The sequence below is a fragment of the Cucurbita maxima genome, unplaced genomic scaffold, assembly GCF_002738345.1.
Source record: "Cucurbita maxima cultivar Rimu unplaced genomic scaffold, Cmax_1.0 Cma_Scf00011, whole genome shotgun sequence".
NCBI classification, from domain to species: Eukaryota; Viridiplantae; Streptophyta; class Magnoliopsida; order Cucurbitales; family Cucurbitaceae; genus Cucurbita; species Cucurbita maxima.
This window is the reverse complement of record NW_019272027.1, coordinates 769,795-793,599: the sequence shown is the minus strand read 5'-3', so window position 1 is coordinate 793,599 and position 23,805 is coordinate 769,795. Positions and strand designations below refer to the sequence as shown.

Below are 23,805 nucleotides of genomic sequence, written 5' to 3'. Positions count from 1 at the left end.
TCTAAAAAAAAAAAAAAAAAAAAAAAAAAACTCACTTCACTCAGCCAACCCCCTTGTAAGAACATTGAGAGCTACCATTGCAAAATCTTTTACGAGAAATGGAGCTTGAAGATTGACGAGAAGACAAATGAAAGCCATTCATGAAAGAATTGTTGCTAATAATCCTAACAAGAGTAAATTTCAAATACTTATGACCACTTTTCGCCAACTATTAAATTAAAGAAACAATAAAAAGAATCTTCCAGATTTTCATTCCCTACATCCTATTGCTCCATGGAAATTATTCAGCTTAAAAACACATAAATCATCATTTCCCAAACAAACATTTCTAAATGCAATTAACAACTTAGATTAAGGTTGCTAAATCCAATAAAAAACTAAATCATAGCTCCTTATCGTATCGTTCATTCATTAAACTCTCCATTTGCTTCTAATAACATGACTCATAGTCTCAGCAGCTAAACACGATATCATATTTGAAATAGAGTAACGGACTGACTTCACCTGTATTCATATCGAGTTTCAAATGCTTGAACGCAGAATAAGAATTGTCAGCCAGGACGCGTTTAAATGCGTACTGAGGCTTCTGATCATCTCGCAAATAACACGAACTACGAACGCTCCTTTGCTTCCGGCGCCGTCTGGCCGTAAAGTAGATTGTTAGCGCTGCAAAAGACGCTACAACTAAAGCGATTTTGGCCTTGCGTTGAAGCTCCATTAGAATCAATGGCTCCGTTCTCGTTTTTTCTTTTTTCTTTTTTTTTTTCGCCTGTGTTTCTCTGATTTGGAGCTTTGATTTCTAATGCGGCGGCAACGGTTTAGACTCCGGACAGGATGTTTACGTCGTCCTAAAACGGCGTCGTATGGAGGTCCGTCGCATACCTTTTCGACGTGCTGCTCCTGTCGAGGTGACTTTCTCTTATTGTCTTATCTGCACCTTGACGACAAGTCGTTCAATTATTCTTTCCATAGAGATTCAAAAAAATTTACTTTTTTCCTCATTATTTCTTATAATAATTTTTATCTTTCAAAATATTAATTTTTTAGCAAAATCTCACAAACCAAAAATAAATGTTTTAAAACTATATATAATTTTTTAAATCTTAGCTTAAATTTTAAAAACATTTATAAAATATAACAAAACAAAAATACTCTACTTAACTTAAAAAAAAAAAAACAAAATAGATATCAGGCAAAAATAAGTCATTTAGTATGTATATTTATTATTGCATTACGTGTGCTTTATCACTTTTACATCAAATAAAAAGAAATGTATTGATATTTACATTACAAAAAATATCTAATAAGTCTCTAAACTTTTAAATTTATGTCTATTTGATCCTTAAACTTTAAAATGTTTTACCTATATTTCAACTTTTAATTGTACTTATTCCATGTTTTTTAAAATTTATGGTCCAAAATTCAATTTTATGTCTAAAAGATCGATAAATTTATTATAAAAAAATTAAATATGTCAAAACTTATTAACCCAAAATTGAAAACAAATATAATTTCAAATATCATAAAGAAAAGGAAATGTTGACTTAAAATAAATAAATGCAATCAACACTATAAAATACTAATTATTAGCAACTTAAAAAATCATTTATGTAAGTTAAAAATGGGTTCTTACTCATGATTTGAGAGCTATCACTTGTAACTTCGCAGCTCAAGTCCTCAACAACTGTTCTGTTCATGAGAAGTTAAGAGATCAAGCAGATTATAAGATGAAACTTTATGTTGCAGGAAGAAAAAATGAACCTTAAGAACAAATCACGGCCTAAGTAGCCAATTTTATCAAACAAAGGAGCATTAAGAAATGGAAATATACTGAAGGCAACTGCAGTAGCAAAGGAATTATCAACATTCTTGACGATTAGTTTCTGCCATGGAAGGTTATTGGGAGATGAAACTTCATGTTGCAGGAGGATGCAATCAAAGTGGTTTATAATAACAAATCATGGCTTGACTAGCTATCATTGTTAAACAAAGGAGCACTGAAAATGGAAATATATGCAAGCAATTAAAGCATGAGAAGAATTATCAACATAGTAAACGATTAGCTACTGATAAAAAAGGTAATTGAGGGATGAAACCTTATGTAGCAGAAGATGCAATGAAAATGATGCCCCTCAAAAAAAAATTGTGGTCTAACTAGCTAACATTGTTATACAAACGAGCGTTAATGATATGAAACTCTTGGAATTTGATCTAAAAACCTTATTGAGAACGAGATCTCTAGATCGAAATTATCCAAGAACCCAAAAACGATAAAGAATCAACCCAAGGAAAAGTTTTGGAACGAATTATTTTGATGAACAAGATTAAGAGTGAAGAAAACTTGTTTTTAAACTCGTTATTCAAATCACTCCACGAGACTACTTAAATGACTCTAACATGCAAATCTAAACACAAGAAATGCAAAAGAACAAGCCCATGAATTAAGAATCATAATATGTAAACTTCATTTTTAATATTCATATCCAAAACCTTCCTACTAAAACAATAACATGAATGACTATTTATAGCCTTAAAAATAAACTTTATAATAACCTATTGGTTAATTGAAAGGTTATAACTTTCATGGTCAACGATACCACAATGGCCACTAAACTAAGTCTAACTTATTATCTTAAAGACGGTTCTCTAAAACTTAAAAAAAAAATACAATAAACCCTTCTTAAATCTACATCACAGTATGGATCTTGTCATAGAACGATTAAGACCCCTTAGTTATTTCGTATTAGTTAATATATGGAAATATATGCAAGGCAATTAAAGCAGGAGAGGAATTATTGATGTAGTTGATGATTAGCTACTCTCATAAAAGGATATTAGGAGAAGAAACTTTATGTTGCAGGAAAATGCAATGAAAATTATCCGTAAAAACAAATCGGACGTTATTAAACGAAGTGGCATAAAGAAATGAAAATAAATGCAAGGCAAATAAAGCAAGAGACGAATTATCAACATAGTTTAAGATTTAGAACCGACAAAAAAGGATATTCAGAAATGAAATGAAAATGATCCCTAAAAACAAATCTTCATCTAACTAACTAACATTGTTAAACAAAAGAGCGTTATGAAATGGAAATATATGCAAGACAATTAAAGCAGGAGAAGAACTATCCATGTACTTGATGATTAGCTATTGCCATAAAAGGATATAGAAGGATGAAACTTTATGTTGCACAAAGCAAATCGTGGCCTAACTAGCTAACATTGCTAAACAAGGAGCATTAAGAAATGGAAATATATGCAAGGCAATTAAAGTAGGAGAGGACTCATCAACTATGCTGATGATTAGCTACTACCATGAAAGGATGAAACAATCATGTTGCAAGAAGATGCAATGAAAGTTATTCTTAAAAACAAAGTGTGTCCAAACTAGCTAAACTGTTATACAAAGGAACCTTGCAAAATGGAAATATAAGCAAGGCAATTAAAGCAAGAGAGGAATTAACATCATAGATGATGATTAGCTACTGCCATAAAAGGACACTGAGGGATGAAACTTTATGTTGCAGGAAGATGCAATTAAGATTCTCTGTAAAAACAAATAGTGGTCTAACTAGCTAACACCCTTAAATAATGGAGCGTTCGGAAATGGAAATATGAACAAGACAGATGAGTCAAGATAGAAATAATCAAAATCCCACTTAATACTGATTATGAGAACTGAACATCCGATGCATACACTGCCGATATGGTATGGTAATTAAACAATGGAAAATGCAACTCTCCAAATAACAATACACAGTTGAATCAGGATCTTTCCTATTTGTGATCGGATGAAAGGATCAGTTGCATCATATTGATATTTGGCAACCACAGTACAAGCCATACCATTAAAGAACATTAAACTCAGACTTGATTTGAAGTTAGAAAGTCATGCATTTGGATATGGTAATTTGTTTATCTCAAACTTTGCAGACTACAAACTCAGGATAAATGTAATAAATGTCTTGATGCAGTTTCTAACGTCAATATATCCATAGCAAAAAACCCATGATCCACATGCCAATAAAAAGCAAATTAGTTAGAAGGCAGCTGATGAGCAAACCAAGTAAACAAGAGAAAACAGACCCGCATTATTGGAGAAATTTGCTGGAGTTGAGTTCAGTCGTAGACTAGAGTTGAGTTCAGTTTGAAGTCAATGTGAAGTTTGGTCAGAAGTTCAACAAAATCCCCAAGCCTTAAGGTCCAAAATGAGACCTAGATTAGAGTAGTTCAATAGAATCCCAAATATATTGACCAAAAATTAAGCAGAAAAGGCCCTACTTGAAGTCTCGAGCACAATAGATCGAGAATATGAGAGATCTTATTATATCAATTCCGTTAATATCAAGAAAATTTTTCACAGAACTCATCAAGTACCACCTACAAAAGGTCATGTATTACACATTGATATGAAATTCACAACGAAAACATCGATTCACAAGGTTCAAAACTATTCCATTCGTCGAGACATCAACAATATTCACCCCCCTAACACTTCAATAACCGGATCAGGCGGAGAATCAGGAGTCAAATTCGTCAGACTAGAACTAAGAAACCACAACGACTTAGCAGCCAAAAGTTTCTTCCTCTGCAAGCAGAGTGGACCGTACACCCGCCCAGCAAAACAAGGAGAAGCATCAACAATGTTCACCTGAAGCAAAGCGGAGTCGATCGGCGCAGTCGGCGGAGAAAGCGATGAGGAACGAGTGGAGTAGATCTGAGATACCAAATTGACGCGATTGAATCGAGCGATCATCCGGGAATTACGAATTTGCGCTAGAGCACCGGGCTTTAGATACTTATGGAACGTCTCGGAGTGAGATTTGGACGATCGGGGAAACGCTCTAGATCTCCGATTCATGTTGCCGGGAATTGGAAGGGAAGACGGGGATTGGGATGAGGGAAATTGGAGATTGGGGTTTGGGGATTTATGGAGTGTGGGGGTGGGCGGGAGGAGGAGGATTGAGCGGGGACAGGCGGGAAAAGTGGTGGAGGGAAAATAATGTGGAAGGGAGAAAAAAAAAAAAAAAAATCAAGAGAGTACGTAATTTCGTTAAATAATATAATTTTATTATATTGATTAATTTACTTTTTATTAAATCAAATTAGTAAAATAATTATATTTTGAATAATATGCTTTAGATTTTTTAGATTTTTTAGTTTATTAACAATTAATATTAATATTATTCTCAAATATATGAATTTAAAAAAATAATATAAGTTTTTAGTGGTAAATAATTTGCATGATAATTAAATTGAAAAATGAATGGTAGTTAGTTACATTTCAAAAGATTAAATACCATGCATGGTAGGCGCATGTCGAATGTCCCGGTCATGTTTATACAGGATGTGTTGTCCATGGCCGCATGCTCATTCCAAACCTCTTTTACATGTTTTCATCTTAGATATGTATTTATTAGTTCTTATTGTGGTCAATACGGTGGCGTGTGACCAGTCATTAAAATCATGTATACACCTGCTAAGACTAAATTTTCCTAAACTGTACAATAGGAGGATGTGACTAGTCGTCAGTAATTCATACCCAAGTGATATACTACAAAAGTCGTTGTTGTCGTCTATTCGCTTTCAGCTTATAACATTGGTATCTTTAAAATGGATTTCAACGTATTTCCTCACTCACGTTTTCCAAAATAGTTATCTCAAACCTGACCTAATATTCAAGCATAAGTCGATATTGTCTACGAAGTCCAAATTTCACATAGCTGACTTGTTCCCCGAATTAGAACAAGTGTCGCACAATCGTTGTCCCACTCTCACAAAAGTGCAATTGCTACACTCATCTTGTACCGAACACATCATCTTGATTTGATGACGCTCTATTTTGGAGCAGTGGAAGTCTTTATAGGATATTGACATAAAAAAAAAAAAAATTTAAAATAAAAACTTAAAATAAAAATATTTTCTTAAAATGTTTTTAAATCCTAACCAAATTTAGTATTTTAAATTTAAAAAAATGTAGTTTTTTATTCTTAAAATTCATACTCAACGCACGTTTACTTAATTTAATAATAATAATAATAATGGCTAAGGCATTCCACGTCATGACTCATTTGAATATATATATATATAATAAATAAATAAAAAATAAATGAAACGACTTAAGCCTACCGCTACCAGATATTGTTTTATTTGAGCTTTCCCCCCTCAAGACTTTGTTCTATCTAGGCTTTCCCTTACGGGCTTCCTTTATGTCCTATTTGGACTTTCCCTTACACGAGGCCTTAAAACGCGTATGCCAGGGGAAGGTTTCTACGTCCTAGTAAAGGGTGATTTGTTCTCCTTTCCAATTAATGTGGCACATCATAATAAAACTTGTCATTTTCATTTTAAAACTAATATAAGTGTTTGAGTTATAAGACGTTCAACTGAAACTACGTTTATTAAATAGCGAATCCCGCTTTTGTATATATGTCTTGATTCATATTGTTCGGACACTTTATTCAAATTTTAGTTTTTTAATAAAAAAGGATAGTTGTAACACTTGTTTTCAAATATTTAATAAAAGTTTACAAACTCCAATTAATAAAGAAAATGGAAAAAATTATATTATATTTTAAAATTAATAATAAATTTAGATTATTTTAAAGAAAATTCATGAATGAATTTTATTTATTTGAATTTAATCGAATAAAAATAAAATTTATAACTTGATTTGAGCCGTATGAGTTAGATTGAGTTGGTCGAGTTTTTGTTAGGGATGATTTTTTCTTTCTAAAAGAAAAAAAAAAGAAAAAAGAAAAAAGGCTTTAGATATATATATATATATATTGACTTTCATTATTTGAAAAGGAAAAACAGCAAAGAATGCAGGCCCAGGCCCACGAGGTTTGACAAGAGAAAACCAAATTGAAAACCCTACCCGATGAAAACGACCGTTCAAATAAATTTTATTTATTTTATTTTTAATAATAATAAATAAATATAATATCATCGCAACGGCGGCCACCCTGGCCTCCAAATGATTACGTACAGAATAATGCTTCTATCAAATATATATATATATATATATATATATATATATATCACTCTTTTATTTGTTATTTTCCTTTTTTTGGAAAACAATTTTAAAATCCCACAAGGTATTGAACAATATTCTTTGTTCAAAACGACGCCGTCTCTTTTTTAAAAGTTGATTATAACTATCAATAAAAAAAAACTGTAACTTTTAAGAATATTGATGAAATCAGAAGTAAATATAACCGATTATTAATACCAAAAATATGTCTAATATTCCGTAATTTATCTTAAAATGATACCTTTAAAACTTTTAAATGCCTTTAAAATTTAAAATAATAAAAAATTATTTTTACCAGTATTTTTAATAGAAACCCTAATATTTTTATAAAAAAGTAACTGTGTTTTGATTTTACGAACTTTCATTAATACCTTCCAATTTTGATGAAACATTAAAAAAAAAAAAATTGTCATTAGTCCTTTGTTTAAAAAATGCTCGTGAAATTTTAAAAATAATGTTAATACCCTTTGCCCTTCACCGTTTTTCAACCTTTCATAGATTTTGATTTTTTTAAATAAAAAGAGTATTTTTAAAATACAATATTAACTATTTCCATTAAAAGAAAACAGAAAAACATTTTCTAACATTTTTTAATTTAAAGGTATTTTGTTAGATTTAAGTTTAAAATATTTTTTAAATAAAATGCAAAATGCAAAAATATTTTTATTAATTTTGTAAAACAAATCATGTGATTTTTAAAAAGAAAAGGACAAGTATTTATATATTTGAATAAAGACAATGCATTATTTTTAGATATTAAAAAGAAAATGTTAAATATAGTAATAGTGAAATTGATTGATTGATGACAATAATCTCCTAATTATTTAATTTAATAAAGATTTAAAAAGAAGGTAATTATTAAATATAAAAAGTAAATTGGGAAAATACGTGGCTTCATTAGGAATTTCCACGTTCCCAAATCTTACAGATTATGGGGAGAACAAAAATATTCCAAATTTTGCCGATTGACTCAGCCCTCCGAAACTTCCCCAACTTGGCCTACCCTTAAACTCAATTTATTCCCTGTGCCCCCGCCCATTTTTCTTATTCTGTACCGCCACTCATACTCCGCCACCTCACCATCCAAAATCAAAAAGTCTAATTTGACCTTTCATAAATAAATGCACAATATTATATACTATACGTTTATTTTTATAAATTTAATGTAATATGTGATGGAACTTAAAGTTTGATAGTAAAAACAAAAATTTAAGACTTTTAATTAATATTTTCTAAAGAAAGGTCAAAATGGTCCTTTTGAAGGTCCCGTCATCAAACCGAAGGGCCAATTTGAAATTTAGGCTGATGAGGAACAGTGCACCTGACCGTAGAGGAGTATTTCTCCAGCGTTCTTGTGGGCTCTTAACTCTGCCCGCCAGATCAGTTCCAAGGCGCAAACTGGCACGCAGCCCTAAGTCTCATTCCATTTCCACACGCCTTTCCCTCTCGCTGAGAACCACGACGGCGACGACGACGACGACTGCAGAGCCATCACTTTGTTCTTCCCATAACGCTTTCCATTTCCTCAATCCTTATCCTATAATTCTGGTCTTATCGTGATCCTGATCGCCATTCGTATATAATCATGGCTTCGGCCTCAGCATCTGCGCTACTCAGAGTTTCGAGAGCGAGGCTATTCACGCCGTCTTTTTGTTCCAGATCCTTCCCCGCTTCTTCTACGAAGCTCTCTCCGCCTTCTTTTGCTAATACTACTTACAGATCTCTAAGTGGTTCATCTGCTTTTCGATCGGTCCCTCGCTGGAGTCACGGCGTACACTGGCGTTCTCCTCTCAGTCTTCGTGCTCAGATCAGAGCTACTGCTCCTGCGATTGAGCGTCTCCACCGAAAATTTTCTTCCATGGGTATGGCGGCGGAATTTTACCTTGTTTATTCATTTTCCTCGTGTGTTTGTATGATGCGATTTGTTCTGGATATGGTTGCTGTGTTATAACTTTATGTGTTCGAATATTATTTGTTATCATTATGATTGTTTGTTGCTTTCTTTTATTTTACCTTTTTGTCTGGTTCGCTCTTAATTTGTGTTGTTTCTTAGGGATAAACATGTTGTGGTAACGGAATTTGATGACGTGACTTGAAGACTTAATTGTATTTCTTGTTCTGATTAAGTATTGTTATGGTTTCAGCTGCCGAAAATCCTTTCAAGGAAAATTTAACGAGCCTACCAAAGCCTGGAGGTGGAGAATTTGGGAAGTATTACAGCCTACCGTCTCTGAATGATCCGAGAATTGGTAACTTTTTCAAACTTACTACTAATGGAGGAATCTTATTTATTAAATTTCTACAGTTGTTTTTAGGTGTTGATACGTTTAGCTGTGCTGCTAGTGTCTCTAGTTTTTAGGGTACTGGGCCCATGGCTTACTTTCTTTAAAAGATTCTTGTGTCTTGTTTTGCTTTATGTGAATTCTCAATGTTATTTTACGTTTCTGCCTCACAGATAGACTGCCTTACTCCATCAGAATATTGCTTGAATCTGCAATTCGGAACTGTGACAATTTCCAAGTGAAAAAGGAAGATGTCGAGAAAATTATTGATTGGGAAAATAGCTCCCCTAAGCAAGTTGAAATTCCTTTCAAACCTGCTCGTGTCCTTTTGCAGGTACTGTTTTACAGGCTCTGAGATTTTCATGCATGGTCTTGTTCTTTTTGTTGTTTTCAAATTTTCTCCTTCCTAACATTTCCACGATCCCAGGATTTTACTGGGGTACCAGCGGTTGTTGATCTTGCTTGTATGCGTGATGCCATGAACAAACTTGGTAGTGATTCCAATAAAATAAATCCCCTGGTACGTAGTTACTTCTTTAAATGTACTCTGCACGTGTTGGTGTGAATGTGTTATTTAAATTCACTACTAAGACCAACGGCTTCACATCTTATTTTGATTGCCAAGATGTGAGCAATATGCTGAAATGTTACATGGCGATATTCAATTATTATAATGCATTGATTTCTCTCGACTGTTCAAAGTGAATATATGCTGTAGGTGCATTATCTTCTTTTCAAGTTATCATATCTTTTTTTCCAGTTAACATCTGTCGTGCAGGTTAATGTAGAATGTACATACCCTTGACCAACAAATTTATGACATTGCATTTCTTTCCATAAATTTCTAACTTGAATTAGCATCTACTATGTAGGTTCCCGTGGACCTCGTTATTGATCATTCAGTTCAAGTTGATGTAGCAAGGTCAGAAAATGCAGTTCAGGCCAATATGGAACTTGAATTCCAAAGGAACAAGGAAAGATTTGCTTTCCTAAAATGGGGGTCTAATGCATTCCAGAATATGCTTGTTGTTCCTCCTGGATCTGGTATTGTGCATCAGGTAACTAATATTTGAAGTCAGCTAGAAATCTGAAATTTTACATTCGAGAAATTGTTCTGTTTCTGCTAGCAGGTCTATGTTAATTTAACTTTTTTTTTTTTGGTTTAAATGAAATGAAAATAAGGAAAAGTGATACTAGCATTGAATCTTAAATTTAACATTTTAATATTTCAGGTTAATTTGGAATACCTTGGAAGAGTGGTTTTCAACACTAGTGGTCTGCTGTACCCGGATAGTGTCGTTGGAACTGATTCGCACACAACAATGATTGATGGTTTAGGGGTTGCTGGTTGGGGTGTTGGAGGTATTGAGGCAGAGGCGGCAATGCTTGGACAGGTAATTGAGTTCTGGCCTTTTGTTTTCATTTATTTACTTTTATAGATTCAGTGCACATTATACTGTGCTATTGTTATTGCTTTGTGTTAAGTTCTATGCCATTCAGAGTTTGATGTTTCAATTTCGTTCTTGATAGCCAATGAGCATGGTATTGCCTGGTGTTGTTGGGTTCAAGTTATCTGGAAAATTACGCAATGGGGTCACTGCTACTGACTTGGTTTTGACTGTGACACAAATGCTGAGGAAGCACGGTGTAGTTGGCAAATTTGTTGAGTTCTATGGTAATTACAATCTGTAACTTATCAATAAGCTATTTTTTATACAATTTTACTTTTCAGCGGATGGTTTTACTTTTTGTATGAGTGTGATTGTAGGGGATGGCATGGAGGAGCTGTCATTAGCTGACCGAGCCACTATTGCAAATATGTCTCCTGAGTATGGTGCAACTATGGGCTTCTTCCCTGTGGATCATGTTACCTTGCAATATCTCAAGTTAACTGGAAGAAGTGATGAAACTGTGGGTGTTATCATAGTTCATTGATAAGTACGTTGTATAGAAGAAGTGAACCTGTATAATTTGTTTGTTTGCCAACTGTAGGTGTCGATGATTGAAGCTTACCTCCGGGCAAATAAAATGTTTGTTGACTATAAAGAGGTAAAGTTTTGCATATTACATTTCTTATTTATGTTATGAGTGTCAACCTGCTGTTCATCTGATTCTTAGATGTAGCAATAGAAGTTTTCTTATGTTTGGTCATGTTTGGTGTTCAGCCTCAACAAGAAAAAGTGTACTCATCTTACCTGCAATTGGACCTTACGGATGTAGAGCCATGCATTTCAGGACCAAAAAGGTATGGGGCTCTTTGCTGCTTTGTTAATAATCTTCATTGCTCTTCATTTTTAGGTTACTTGATTTGGGTTTTAATGTTTTATATCATAATCTTTCGTTTAGTCTTATAATCTCTTATGTTGCATCTGTAACATTACAGACCCCATGATCGTGTGCCTTTGAAAGAAATGAAGTCTGATTGGCATGCTTGCCTTGATAACAAAGTTGGATTTAAGGTATGTGTGTTACTTCCATCACATATTGTCTGGCTAATATATTTTTTATAATTTTTTTTGAAACTGGCTCAAGTCAGCATAATTTATGTTAATTTTATAATTGTTTTCTATTCTTGTTTTGATTCTAGGGATTTGCTATACCAAAAGAAGCACAGGAAAACGTGGCAAAGTTTTCATTTCATGGACAACCAGCTGAGCTAAAACATGGTAGTGTTGTTATTGCAGCCATAACAAGTTGTACCAACACATCAAACCCCAGCGTTATGTTAGGGGCTGCTCTCGTAGCAAAAAAGGCTTGTGAACTTGGTTTACAGGTACTTATGGGCAAGGGCGTTCAATTCATTTAAGAGACCCCTTTTGTATTCCTTCCTTTTCCTATGTTTTATGATTTCTTCAAGCATTGAGATTTTAGCTTTTCTCATTTTAGTCTCGCTTTTATCCGTTTTGGCCTTGTTTGAGGGGTGGAAGTATTGTCTTAGCATGTTAATCATGCCTTCTTAACGTTGCACCAGGTCAAGCCATGGGTGAAAACAAGTCTTGCTCCAGGCTCTGGAGTTGTGACAAAATACTTACTGAAGAGGTAATTAATTATCATACGTAATTGTTATATATCACAACTGTCTAGTCTAGTAACATTCTTATTTCTTATTTCTTATTTCTCGTTCCCATCTTATTCTATTTCTAAAGAAAAGAAAAATAATTGTTTCTTGTTCTTAACTTCGTAAAATAAAAATGTTCTCTAAACTTTTAAATTAAAAAAATAAAAGTTTACTTAAAGAGAACATTCAAATTATTGTCATTTCAGTTTTTTAGTATATTTACAGAAGAATGATTAAGAAGATCACTTGTATTGATGTTTTAAATAATTGGTAATAAGAAAAAAAGAATCCATTTTGAAAATGTAGGTACTATCCTTCTCAGATATCAACGATAAAACATTTTTAAAAAAATAAAAAAGAGGAATGGGGGAATACTACCGAATGATCTTTTAGCTTCTTTTATTTAACAAGGATGAATTCATTGGTTGTCTTATCTAAATAAATTACCTTGTTTTTGTTACTTAAAAACATGAAAAAATAATAATTCTACATTTGACTGATGCAGTGGACTGCAGCCTTATTTAAATCAGCAGGGCTTCCATATAGTTGGCTATGGTTGTACAACCTGTATTGGGAATTCTGGGGATTTGGATGAATCAGTATCTGCTGCTATATCTGACAACGGTAATTTTCGAATAAGATGAGCTGATAAGATCTTGTAAATAGGGAATGTGATTGCTTTACAAAATGGGCTCACTTTACTTGTTAAATACGATTGAGCAAGTTTACTGTTTCTTTTTCACCTTGATAATTCTAATTTCGTAAGTACTTTGTAATGCAGATATTGTTGCAGCTGCTGTACTCTCTGGGAACCGGAATTTTGAGGGTCGTGTTCATCCACTGACCAGAGCAAACTACCTTGCTTCACCTCCTTTGGTGGTGGCTTATGCCTTAGCTGGCACGGTATGCACTGGCTGTTATATATTTATTTTTTCTTTGGGTTAATTTTGGGCTGTGGAAGGATAAAATGTATACGTACTGTTTTGGTTCCTTTAGTCAAATTAAGTTTTAAGGTGGATTTCAGAGAGGTAGTGGTATGGAAAATAATCGATACTTTCTTGCCCTAACCTGTTCGTAGTTTTAAACTCGTCTTTTGTAGTTAGTTTAAGGTTGGGGATTTTGGTTGAAATATAGGAAAGCGTCCTTTTTACTCAGTGTTTTAACTTCAGCAGTCAGCATGGCTCAATGGTACATTTAATAGCCGGCTTTCTGATATGTACTTCTTTCACTTTCCATTAGAAAGTTTCACATTTGTTATTGAACGTTTTATGGTCTTGCAGTTATTTAGTACAGGGCTGTTTTGGCAACTCTATCCTTCTTTCACGAGACCCTCTTTTGCTTTTATATTTAGTGCATTGTTTGTAGAGCTCTTTGCTGGTTTACAGATAGGAAGTAGAGGAATTTCTTAAAATTTGAATAGGGATTTCGTGAGTCACGAGACCCTCTTTTGCTTCTTTATTTTGTAATCTAACAATTGTAGATCGTTTTCTAATCAAAACATGCTACTACTGTTTTAATCAGTTTCAAATCGATGGTGTTTTATCATCTCCCTTTGCCTGGTTTGGGAGATGTTTGACGGAAATTTTCAACCCTAAATGTAGCAAATCTACTTCTTATTTATTTATTTATTAAGAAGAATATAAGCGCTTTTTATTTTTTAAGGTCTGTCACCCTCTAACAGTGGGTATAAATCTGTTGAGTTAACTGGTGTAAAAAAATGTTTTCCAGGTTGATATTGACTTTGATAAGGAGCCAATTGGAAAAGGGAAGGATGGAAAGGATGTCTATTTCAGGGATATCTGGCCGTCGACAGAAGAAATAGCTGAGGTAGGTAGTTTTTTCGATGAAGTAAGTTGTATACATTTTAAAAGGAATAATAGATTTAACGTGTTTGAAATTTATATTAGGTTGTTCAATCCAGTGTATTGCCTGACATGTTCAAAAGCACTTATGAATCTATTACAAAAGGAAACCCAATGTGGAACCAACTTTCAGTTCCTTCTGGCACCCTGTACTCATGGGACCCCAATTCCACCTATATTCATGAACCTCCCTACTTCAAGAATATGACCATGGACCCTCCAGGAGCACATGGTGTTAAGGATGCTTACTGCCTATTAAATTTTGGAGACAGTATCACTACGGATCACATTTCCCCTGCAGGAAGCATCCACAAGGACAGCCCTGCAGCAAAATACCTTCTTGAGCGTGGAGTGGATCGCAAGGATTTCAATTCTTATGGAAGTAGGCGTGGTAATGATGAGGTGATGGCAAGGGGTACATTTGCCAATATCCGTCTTGTGAACAAGCTTTTAGATGGTGAAGTGGGCCCGAAGACGGTTCATGTTCCCACTGGAGAGAAACTTTCTGTCTTTGAAGCAGCAGAGGTGAGTATTTTAGTTCTCTTATATGCATACTGTTTTATAAAAGGAAGTAGTTTATATGCATGCTTTTCCCCAAGTGGGATCCAAACCTAATATAAATTAGTGAAGAAATGTGTGAAAACTAGATGTCGGTCGGATCCTTGAAGCTGCTTCCAAGTGGGATCCAAACCTTTCTTCCTATCTTTGTTCTTCTATTTTTGTGAAGTAAAGAAACCCATCTCTAATAATTAAACAACCACACTTGTAAAAGAGTGGTTGGACATTAATTTTGGAAGAAACGTTGTTGAAAATTGGTCATCTCCTGTGAGAAGTTGCGTCATTTTGATCTTTCTTCATACCATACCTTTTCTTTTCAAGTGTTAATTTCATTATCTAACGAAGTAAAGGACTAGTTGTTTTGGAACATTCCATGTAAAAATTAGAGGCATTTTGCTTATATTGTGATATTAAATGATGTCGAAATCTAATAATTATTTCATGAATTTTTTGTATATATATATTTTAAAAATAATGACTCAGTTCTTGCAATCTATTTTATGTTTTAGAAATACAAGTCAGCTGGTCAAGACACCATTGTGCTGGCTGGGGCAGAGTATGGAAGCGGAAGTTCTCGAGATTGGGCGGCCAAGGGTCCAATGTTGTTGGTGAGTGTTTGAAACCCATGAACGTTTGATTCTTCAGAGTTTTTTTTTTTTTAATCGAACCTGGACTAAGCATCTTCTGTATTTATTGGCATCAGGGGGTTAAAGCAGTTATTGCCAAAAGCTTTGAGAGAATTCATCGTAGTAATTTGGTGGGAATGGGTATCATCCCACTTTGTTTCAAGTCTGGTGAGGATGCTGACTCACTCGGATTGACTGGACACGAGCGTTACACAATTGACCTCCCGGACGACATCAGTAAGATAAGGCCTGGCCAAGACGTGACTGTCACCACTGATTCTGGAAAATCTTTCACTTGCACTGTTCGCTTCGACACTGAGGTAATTCCTTTTTGTTTTCCTCCCCCTCATATCATCGGATTTGAATTTTCACATATCATAATCCACAGCGTCAAATTTTCCTCTGATTTCGATTCCTCTGCAGGTGGAGCTTGCCTATTTCAATAACGGAGGAATCCTTCCATACGTTATTCGGAATCTCATTAAGCAATGAGTAACTTCAGGAGTCTCTGATTAAGCAGCAGGGGGGCTTTGTCGTGAACTCGCCCTGTTTTTTTATTCCCCATTTTCATCAATAAGGGAAAAGAAAAACCCTGGTGGGACTCAATTTTTTTTTGAATAGAGAGCGATGCAAGCATGTTTGCCTGTCAAGAACTGTTGAGGTTGTTGTATTTATTCCAATAGTAACAAATACTTTCACCTGCCAGTTTCCACTCTTTTAATTATTGAGTGGGTTAACTACGCTGCAGAAATCGAGATGGATGGTTGGATCCACATTGGTAGGGTTGATAATAAAAATGAAGGTTAAACATAATTTGATGACTACCAAATTGCCTAGAGATTGAAAGAATGATATTATTTATCGATCTAAATCTCCTCTGAGTTTGAAAGATTGATATTATTTATTGATTTAAAGTTTAGAAGTGGAGGAAAATAAATCTTTGAAAGGAATCGTGAAGAGCCCAGTTTGAGAATTGGGTGCTTTTGATTCGGTGAACATGATTAGAGAATTGGATGCATAGAACGAGAAAATTGGGTGCTCTTTTGATACACTACCGTGAATTGGGTGCATATACCTGCCACCAGACTTGATTAAGTACCACAATTTGAGAATTGGATGCTCTTGAATAAGATAGATCATGTAACGGTCCAAATCTAGCGTTAAACAAATATGCCCTTGTTCGTGATTTCCGAGGGGTGCAAAAGAAAGGAATTGGATAAATCTTCCCCAAAATTTGGTGGGATGCAAATTACTTATAGATTTTATTTTTGTGTAGTGGTGAATGTGCATCACGTGATGTGACAAATTTGATGAGTAATTTAGTACTCAATTATTGAGCTGAAAAGTTACCCTTTTGGTTCCAAAGGACGGCATGCCCACTTCATTTTTGCTCCCTTCTATTTGTACTCTAGCATTAGGATCCTTATATTGAACAAGAATAATATAAATTTAATTAATTGAAGAATTTATACTCGCTTGGACACCAATAAATAGGGATTTGTGCTCGTTTAATTATTAAATACAACGAAACCCCCTCTTATTTTTTTTTTTATTTAAAATACCAACTAACCAAGTGATGTAAAAAAGTAAACAATATTTCTATTAAAAATTAAAAAGATAAAAGAAATGTTAACTCACATCCACAAAAAAAGATATTTTTGTTTATAATTTCTTAATATTATTGAAAGTTTGTATTTTTCGAAAAATATATATATTTGAAGAAGTGGTCATAATATGATTAAATCGAGAAAAAAAAAAAAAAAAACTCATATTAGAGAAATAACATGACTTCATTTATTTATATTATAATTGTAATATTAGCCGACCGCTAGCCGATATTCTTCATTTTAGTCCGTTACATATCATCATCAATCTCACAGTTTCAAAATGCATTTGTTATGGAAAAGTTTCTATACTCTTATTAGGAATACTTCATTCCCTTCAACCGTCATCAATGGCACATTGCCTAGTGTTTGACTATGATATCATTTACAATAGCTTAATGCTCACTAGTAATACATATTGTTCACTTTAGCCTGTTACGTATGATCATCAGCTTCACGATTTTAAAACGTGTATGTTTATATGTGGGTGAATTTTGGATAGAAAGGTTAACATTGTTGGATGAAAGTGTCCCACATTGGTTAATTTAGGGAATGATCATGAGTTTATAATCTAAAAATACACTCTCCATTGGAATGAGGCCTTTTGGGGAAGCCTAAAGCAACGTGTCCCATCCGGTTGTCTTCTAATCTTATCCTTGTGTATGTTATTTAAAAAGTTACATGCAAATAAAAATATTAATGATGTCATAAAAAGACTTATAAATTAAAGGGCTAAGAGAGAGGGGGAGAGAGAGAGAAGATGGAATATGGGTATGAGGATAGAGATATTGAGGAGCCATTGGTGCAGCAGCCGGCGGCGAAGAAGCATGGGCCAAGCGGCGAGCTGGAGAAGATATTATCGGACACAGAATTGCCTTCCGTGGCTCGAATCCGGCTGGCGGCTTGGATGGAGCTGAAGCTGTTGGGTTATCTGGCGGCGCCGGCGGTGTTCGTGTACATGATCAACAACCTCATGTCTATGTCCACCCGCATCTTCTCCGGCCACCTCGGCAACGCGGAACTCGCCGCCGCTTCTCTCGGCAACAGCGGCGTTCAAACTTTTGCTTATGGTCTCTTGGTATGTTTTTAATTTCACTTAATACCCTTTTATTTCCAATTAATAAAACATTAAATTTCAATTTTTTTTAATAGAATTTCAAATTTATTTAGTTTGAAATTATGCAAAACATTCTTAATCGATTTTAAATCTATTATTTTTTTTTATAATTTCAAATTTTAATTTTGTAATTAATATGCTTTTAAAATTTTTAATTTTATGCCAAAAATATGTCGATGGTATATTATATATTAATTTCTTTTAAACTTCAATTTCCTACTTCTAAACTTTAAAATATTTAAAATGTTTAAAAATTTTCAAATTTTGTTGAATTTATTAAAAGTTATCTTATCTAGTATATATTAATTCTTTCAAAAAAAAAAAAAAAAAACTTTAACTATGCTTCTAAACTTTATGCTCCTAAATTTTAAATTTTAAAATTTTAAAAATATTTTTAAAAAGTTCAATTTTGTTCTGTATTTGATTTATTAGATATTATTTTTTTTATATTTCAATTTTATACTTAATATTAAATCTGAACTTATCTAATGAATTTAAAGATTTTTTTATTAGAATTTTTAATATTTATTACATATTAAAAAAAAATTATTTGATAGTATATACAAAATTAAAGNTTTTTTTTTTTTTTTTTTTTTTTTTTTTTTTTTTTTGTCAAATAGGCCTATTAATTTCGTGAATTTTAAACAATAATGAAAAATTAAAAAAAACTTAAACGAATTATTGAATGTAAATTTAAAAGTTTATATGATGATTTGAAATATTAATTTTGAATTTGTTATATGATAATTTGATGTAACAGTTGGGAATGGGGAGCGCCGTGGAGACGCTGTGCGGCCAAGCTTACGGCGCCGGAAAATACGAAATGTTAGGAATTTACTTACAAAGATCGTCAATTTTGCTCACTTTAGTCGCCTGTCTCTTAACTCTTCTCTACGTCTTCTCCAAACCCCTCTTGCTGCTCCTCGGCGAGTCGCCGGAAATTGCTTCGTCGGCGGCCGTTTTCGTGTACGGCCTGATCCCTCAAATCTTCGCCTACGCCATTAACTTCCCTATCCAGAAGTTTCTTCAGTCCCAGAGCGTGGTGCTTCCCAGCGCCTACATATCGGCGGCGACGCTAGCGGTGCATTTGATGCTGAGTTGGGCGGCGGCGTATAAGCTGGGGTTTGGGTTGTTTGGGGCGTCGTCGGTGCTCAGCCTGTCGTGGTGGATCATTGTGACGGCGCAGTTTGTGTATATTGTGAAGAGTGAGAGGTTTAAGGAGAGTTGGAGAGGGTTGAGTTGGGCGGCGTTTAAGGGGCTGCCGGAGTTCTTTAAATTGTCGGCTGCGTCGGCGATTATGCTGTGCTTGGAAACTTGGTATTTTCAGATTCTGGTTTTGGTTGCTGGGTTGCTTGATAATCCTGAGTTGGCTCTCGATTCCCTCTCCATCTGGTACTAATCTTTTCATTTCCTTTCGTCTTTCATTCATCGTTCAGGTTTGGTTCGTGAATTTTTTAAAAACATTTAAAAATATTTGAAATTTCGAGACTAAATTAATTCGATTTTGCATTTATGGCTATAATAGTCTAAATTCACCGCCAACAGATGAGGTCGATTTTGTATTTAAGTTTAATAATACAAATCCACATAAGGCTTTACATTTTGGACTTCGATTCAAGGTTTTAAAACACGTTTCATTGGAGGTTTTCCACACACCTATAAACAATATTTCGTTTTTTTCTCCCATAATGTGGGATCTCATAATCTACCCCTTCGAGACCCAGCATTCTCGCTGACACTCGTTCCCTTCTCCAATTGATGTGAAACCTCCCAATCCACTCCCTTTTGGGACCAGCGTCCTTGCTGGCAAACAACCTTGTGTCTACCTCTTTCAGGGCTTAGCCTCTAAGTTGGCACATTGCCCGGTTTTAAAACATAAATTTTCATTATTTTTACAAGTTGCCAAAAGGGACACAAACGTCTCATTTTTTGGGCCAAACGGAGCCCAACGTCTTTGTTAGCAAATTGCCTTGTGTCCAACCTTTTGGGGCTTAACCTCCAAGTTGGTACATTCTCCGGTGTCTGGCTCTGATATGATTTGTAACAATTCAAGCACACTGCTACCACATGTTGTCCTCTTTCAGCTTTACATTCTAAACTTCCTTACGTTTTAAAACAGGAAGATTTTTCCAAGCCTTTATAAACATAAATTCTCATTTCTTTTTTCAAGTCGTCAAACGCAACCGTCTCATTTTTCGTGTTCCCTTACCTAATTTGACATTAATATTTAAATTTAAAATTATATTAAAAAAAAAAAGGGATAATTCTGAATTTGGAGTTTTATTTATTTATTTGCAGTATGACCATTAATGGATTGGCATTCATGATTTCTGTTGGCTTCAATGCAGCTGCTAGGTTATGTTTCTTTCTCTTTTATTTATTTATTTATTTTTTAAATATCAAAACTTATTAATTTATAATTAAGCTTTTTTTAGAAAACAAAAATAATATTAAGAAATTAAACCCTAATATAATGCAAATTATTCTTGTAAAATAAGATATAATTTAAGAAATTAAATTTGATTTTTTGTTTTAAATACCGCTAGCTTCAACCGTACAAATAAAATTTTAAGATCGAGTTTGATGACCATTTATTATTATTATTATTTTTAAATTGTGTTTATTTTTTATTAAAAAATATATTTAAATATTTTCTCAATAATTTTTTTATTATTTTGTATATCTACTTTCTAATAATATTTTTAAAATTCAACCTAAAATTTGAAAACTAAAAAAAATTGAATTTGAATATTAAAGCAAATAAATACAATATTTAATTTTTTTTGTACGGTTTGTTTTTGGCAGCGTGAGAGTGGGCAATGAACTAGGCCATGGGCATCCCAAATCCGCAGCCTTTTCAGTGGTGGTGGTGGTAGCCATTTCCTCCCTCATTTCTATACTCGTCGCCTCCGCCGTCCTTTCATTCCGCAACGTCATTAGCTATCTCTTCACCGACGGCGCCACCGTCGCCGCCGCCGTTTCTGACCTCTGCCCTTTACTGGCCGTCACTCTCCTCCTCAACGGAATCCAGCCTGTTTTATCTGGTATTATTATTATTATAATTATTATTATCTTTATGGTGTTAATAAAAGAAATGCAGGCGTGGCTGTGGGATGTGGGTGGCAATCTTTTGTTGCTTTGGTCAATGTGGGCTGCTATTACTTTGTTGGCTTGCCCTTCGGTGTTCTCCTCGGTTTCCACTTTCAACTTGGAGCTAAGGTACGGTTGTTCGTGTGTTGGGTTGGGTCAAGTTAAGTCGAGTCCAATTGGACATGTTGGATGATGAAAGTCCCACATCGGCTAATTTAGGGAATGATCATGGGAGGTTTATAAGTGAGGAATACTAGTATGAGGCCTTTTGGGAAGCCCAAAGCAAAGTCATGAGAGCTTATGCTCAAACTGGACAATATCATACCATTGTGAGAGTCGTGTTCGTCTAACATGGTATCAGAGCCATGCCCTAAAGTTAGCCGTGCCAATAGATTGACAAATTCTCGAATGTCGAACAAAGGACTCCAAAAAGAAAAAAAGAGTCAAGCCTCCTCGAAGGTACGAAGGTAGTAAAAAATGACTAAGACTCTAAAGGAGTCGAGCCTCGATTAAGGGGAGGCATGCTTTGTTCGAGGGGAAGTGTTGGATGATGAAAGTCCTATATCGGCTAATTTAGGGAATGATCATGGGGGTTGAGGAATACTAACTCCATTGGTATGAGGCCTTTTGGGAAGCCCAAAGCAAAACCATAAGAGCTTATGCTCAAAGTGAACAATATCATATCATTGTGGAGAGTCGTGTTCGTCTAACCGGACATTTTTAGATTCATCTTAATTAAACTTTTTCATTGAAGATCACATTTATTAAATAGGACATGCACCGTTGGTTTGAGTGGTTGGAATAATTTATTAAAATTTTAAAAATAACATTTGTAATTTAATTTTAATATATTTTAAAAAATTACCTTCCAAATTATTTTTATGAGGGGTGGAGAAAAAGAAAACGTTAAATAAAAATAAAATAAATTGTCTTTTTGTCTCATGTGTAGGGCATATGGCTAGGGATGCTTAGTGGCACCGCGATGCAAACGTGCATTTTAGTATGGGTGACCCTTCGAGCTGATTGGAATAAAGAGGTAACATTATTTTTCTATGCATATTTTCTCTTATACCATTAGCAGCCCGTTACGATCTTCACGGTTTTTAAAAGACGTCTATTATGGAGAGACGGTCTAGCGCTACTCCGATTAACCAGTGCATCACACTTTTCAGTGACGGGCTCTAATACTATTTGTAATAGTTTAAGTCCATCGCTAGCCGATATTGTCATTTTTAGACTTTTCATTCCAAGACTTTCCCTCAAAGTTTTTAAAACGCATTTACTAGAGAGAAGTTTTTACATTTTCATCAAGAGTGTTTCGTTTTACTTTTCAACCAATGTGTAATCTCACAAAAATATTTTTTTGGTCGTATAATTTTCATTTGATCTCTAAATTAAAAGCTTATTTTTTCGCTCGAGTTTTAAATTTAATTTTATTTAATTTTTAAGTGAAAATTTAAGAGTAATTGGGATTGCAGGTAGAGGAAGCAGTGAAAAGATTAAACAAATGGAATGACACAAGCAACAGCCTTCCAAAGGATAAGAGTTGAAGAATTAAAGTTACTTTTATTCAACCACTTTGATAATTGAATTCAATAATTACTGTGCATTATTTAACCCTAATTTTTTGACTATCTTCTCTCTTTTTTAAGGAAACATTTCCATAGAAATTTATGCCCTAAAATCTCTTAATAATTTTTTTATTTAATAATTATTTAGTATTTGCAATTTATATTATGGTACGATAACATTATTAATATAATGTGATGTCTACATTGGTTGGGAAGGAGAACAAATCACCATTTATAAGGGTGTGGAAACCTTCCCCTAGCACACGTGTTTTAAAGTTTTGAGGGGAAGCCCGAAAGGGAAAAAGTCCAAAGAGGATAATATCTGCTAGCGGTGAATCTGGGTCGTTACAAATGGTATCAGAGCCAGACACCGGACAATGTGTCAGCCTTCTTGTTGTCTTCGAAGGGGGGTAGACACGAAACGGTGTGCCAGTAAGAACGTTGGGCCTCGGGGTGGATTTGGGGGTGGTCTCACATCGATTGGAGGAAGGAAAGAGTGGTAGCCAGGACGTTAGGCCTCAAAGGGGGTGGATTTGGAGGCGGATTTGGGGGTGGTCCCACATCGATTGGAGGAAGGAAAGAGTGTCAGCCAGGACACTAGGCCTCAAAGGGGGTGGATTTGAGGGCGGTCTCACATCGATTGGAGGAAGGAAAGAGTGTCAGCCAGGACGCTAGGCCTCAAAGGGGGTGGATTGTGATGGTTGAGGATGAAAACAAATCACCATGTGCCAGTAAGACGCTGGCCCCCAAAGGGGTGGATTTGGCGGTTCCATATCGATTGGAGGAAGGAAGGAAAGAGTGCCAGACAGGACGCTAGGCCTCAAAGGGGGTGGACGAAGGGGGGGGTAGACACGAGGCGGTGTGCCAGTAAGGACGTTAGGCCTCAAAAGGGGTGGATTGTGATGTCCTACGTTGGTTGGGGAGGAAATGAAATTACCATGTGCCAGTAAGAATGCTGGCCCCCAAAGGGGGTGGACGAAGGGGGGTAGACACGAGGCGGT

At 34.7% G+C, this 23,805-nt stretch overlaps 4 protein-coding genes across 5 annotated transcripts in view; 2 read left to right on the top strand and 2 right to left on the bottom strand.

Moving 5' to 3' along the window:
* LOC111485940 (protein RRP6-like 3) overlaps nucleotides 1–921 on the bottom strand; it is an 8,175-nt gene extending 7,254 nt beyond the window's left edge. Inside the window, exon 1 of one of the 2 annotated variants that reach the window (XM_023132917.1) lies at nucleotides 505–921. In XM_023132917.1, coding sequence (XP_022988685.1) covers nucleotides 505–718 — 214 coding nt within the window. In that variant the 5' untranslated portion in view covers nucleotides 719–921. The remainder of the gene's footprint in view (nucleotides 1–504) is intronic. The other variant, XM_023132916.1, reaches the window with a different exon arrangement.
* A 3,559-nt stretch (nucleotides 922–4,480) lies between these two features.
* On the bottom strand, nucleotides 4,481–4,861 carry LOC111486563. Its single transcript, XM_023133737.1, has one exon. The coding sequence runs from the start codon at nucleotides 4,859–4,861 to the stop codon at nucleotides 4,481–4,483; it is 381 nt and encodes a 126-aa protein (XP_022989505.1).
* Nucleotides 4,862–8,414: 3,553 nt separating this feature from the next.
* On the top strand, nucleotides 8,415–16,195 carry LOC111485932 (aconitate hydratase, cytoplasmic). Its single transcript, XM_023132906.1, has 20 exons — nucleotides 8,415–8,898; nucleotides 9,181–9,285; nucleotides 9,492–9,652; nucleotides 9,746–9,838; nucleotides 10,191–10,376; nucleotides 10,551–10,712; nucleotides 10,849–10,993; nucleotides 11,087–11,229; nucleotides 11,311–11,367; nucleotides 11,484–11,563; nucleotides 11,702–11,777; nucleotides 11,906–12,091; nucleotides 12,290–12,357; nucleotides 12,882–13,000; nucleotides 13,158–13,279; nucleotides 14,105–14,203; nucleotides 14,284–14,763; nucleotides 15,306–15,404; nucleotides 15,500–15,742; nucleotides 15,846–16,195. The coding sequence occupies exons 1-20, from the start codon at nucleotides 8,622–8,624 to the stop codon at nucleotides 15,912–15,914; spliced, it is 2,970 nt and encodes a 989-aa protein (XP_022988674.1). The 5' UTR covers nucleotides 8,415–8,621; the 3' UTR covers nucleotides 15,915–16,195.
* A 1,566-nt stretch (nucleotides 16,196–17,761) lies between these two features.
* Nucleotides 17,762–22,856, top strand: LOC111485994 (protein DETOXIFICATION 40-like). Its single transcript, XM_023132979.1, has 7 exons — nucleotides 17,762–18,104; nucleotides 18,904–19,535; nucleotides 20,442–20,498; nucleotides 20,949–21,187; nucleotides 21,244–21,362; nucleotides 22,183–22,269; nucleotides 22,712–22,856. The coding sequence occupies exons 1-7, from the start codon at nucleotides 17,787–17,789 to the stop codon at nucleotides 22,781–22,783; spliced, it is 1,524 nt and encodes a 507-aa protein (XP_022988747.1). The 5' UTR covers nucleotides 17,762–17,786; the 3' UTR covers nucleotides 22,784–22,856.
* The last annotated feature ends 949 nt before the right edge of the window (nucleotides 22,857–23,805 follow it).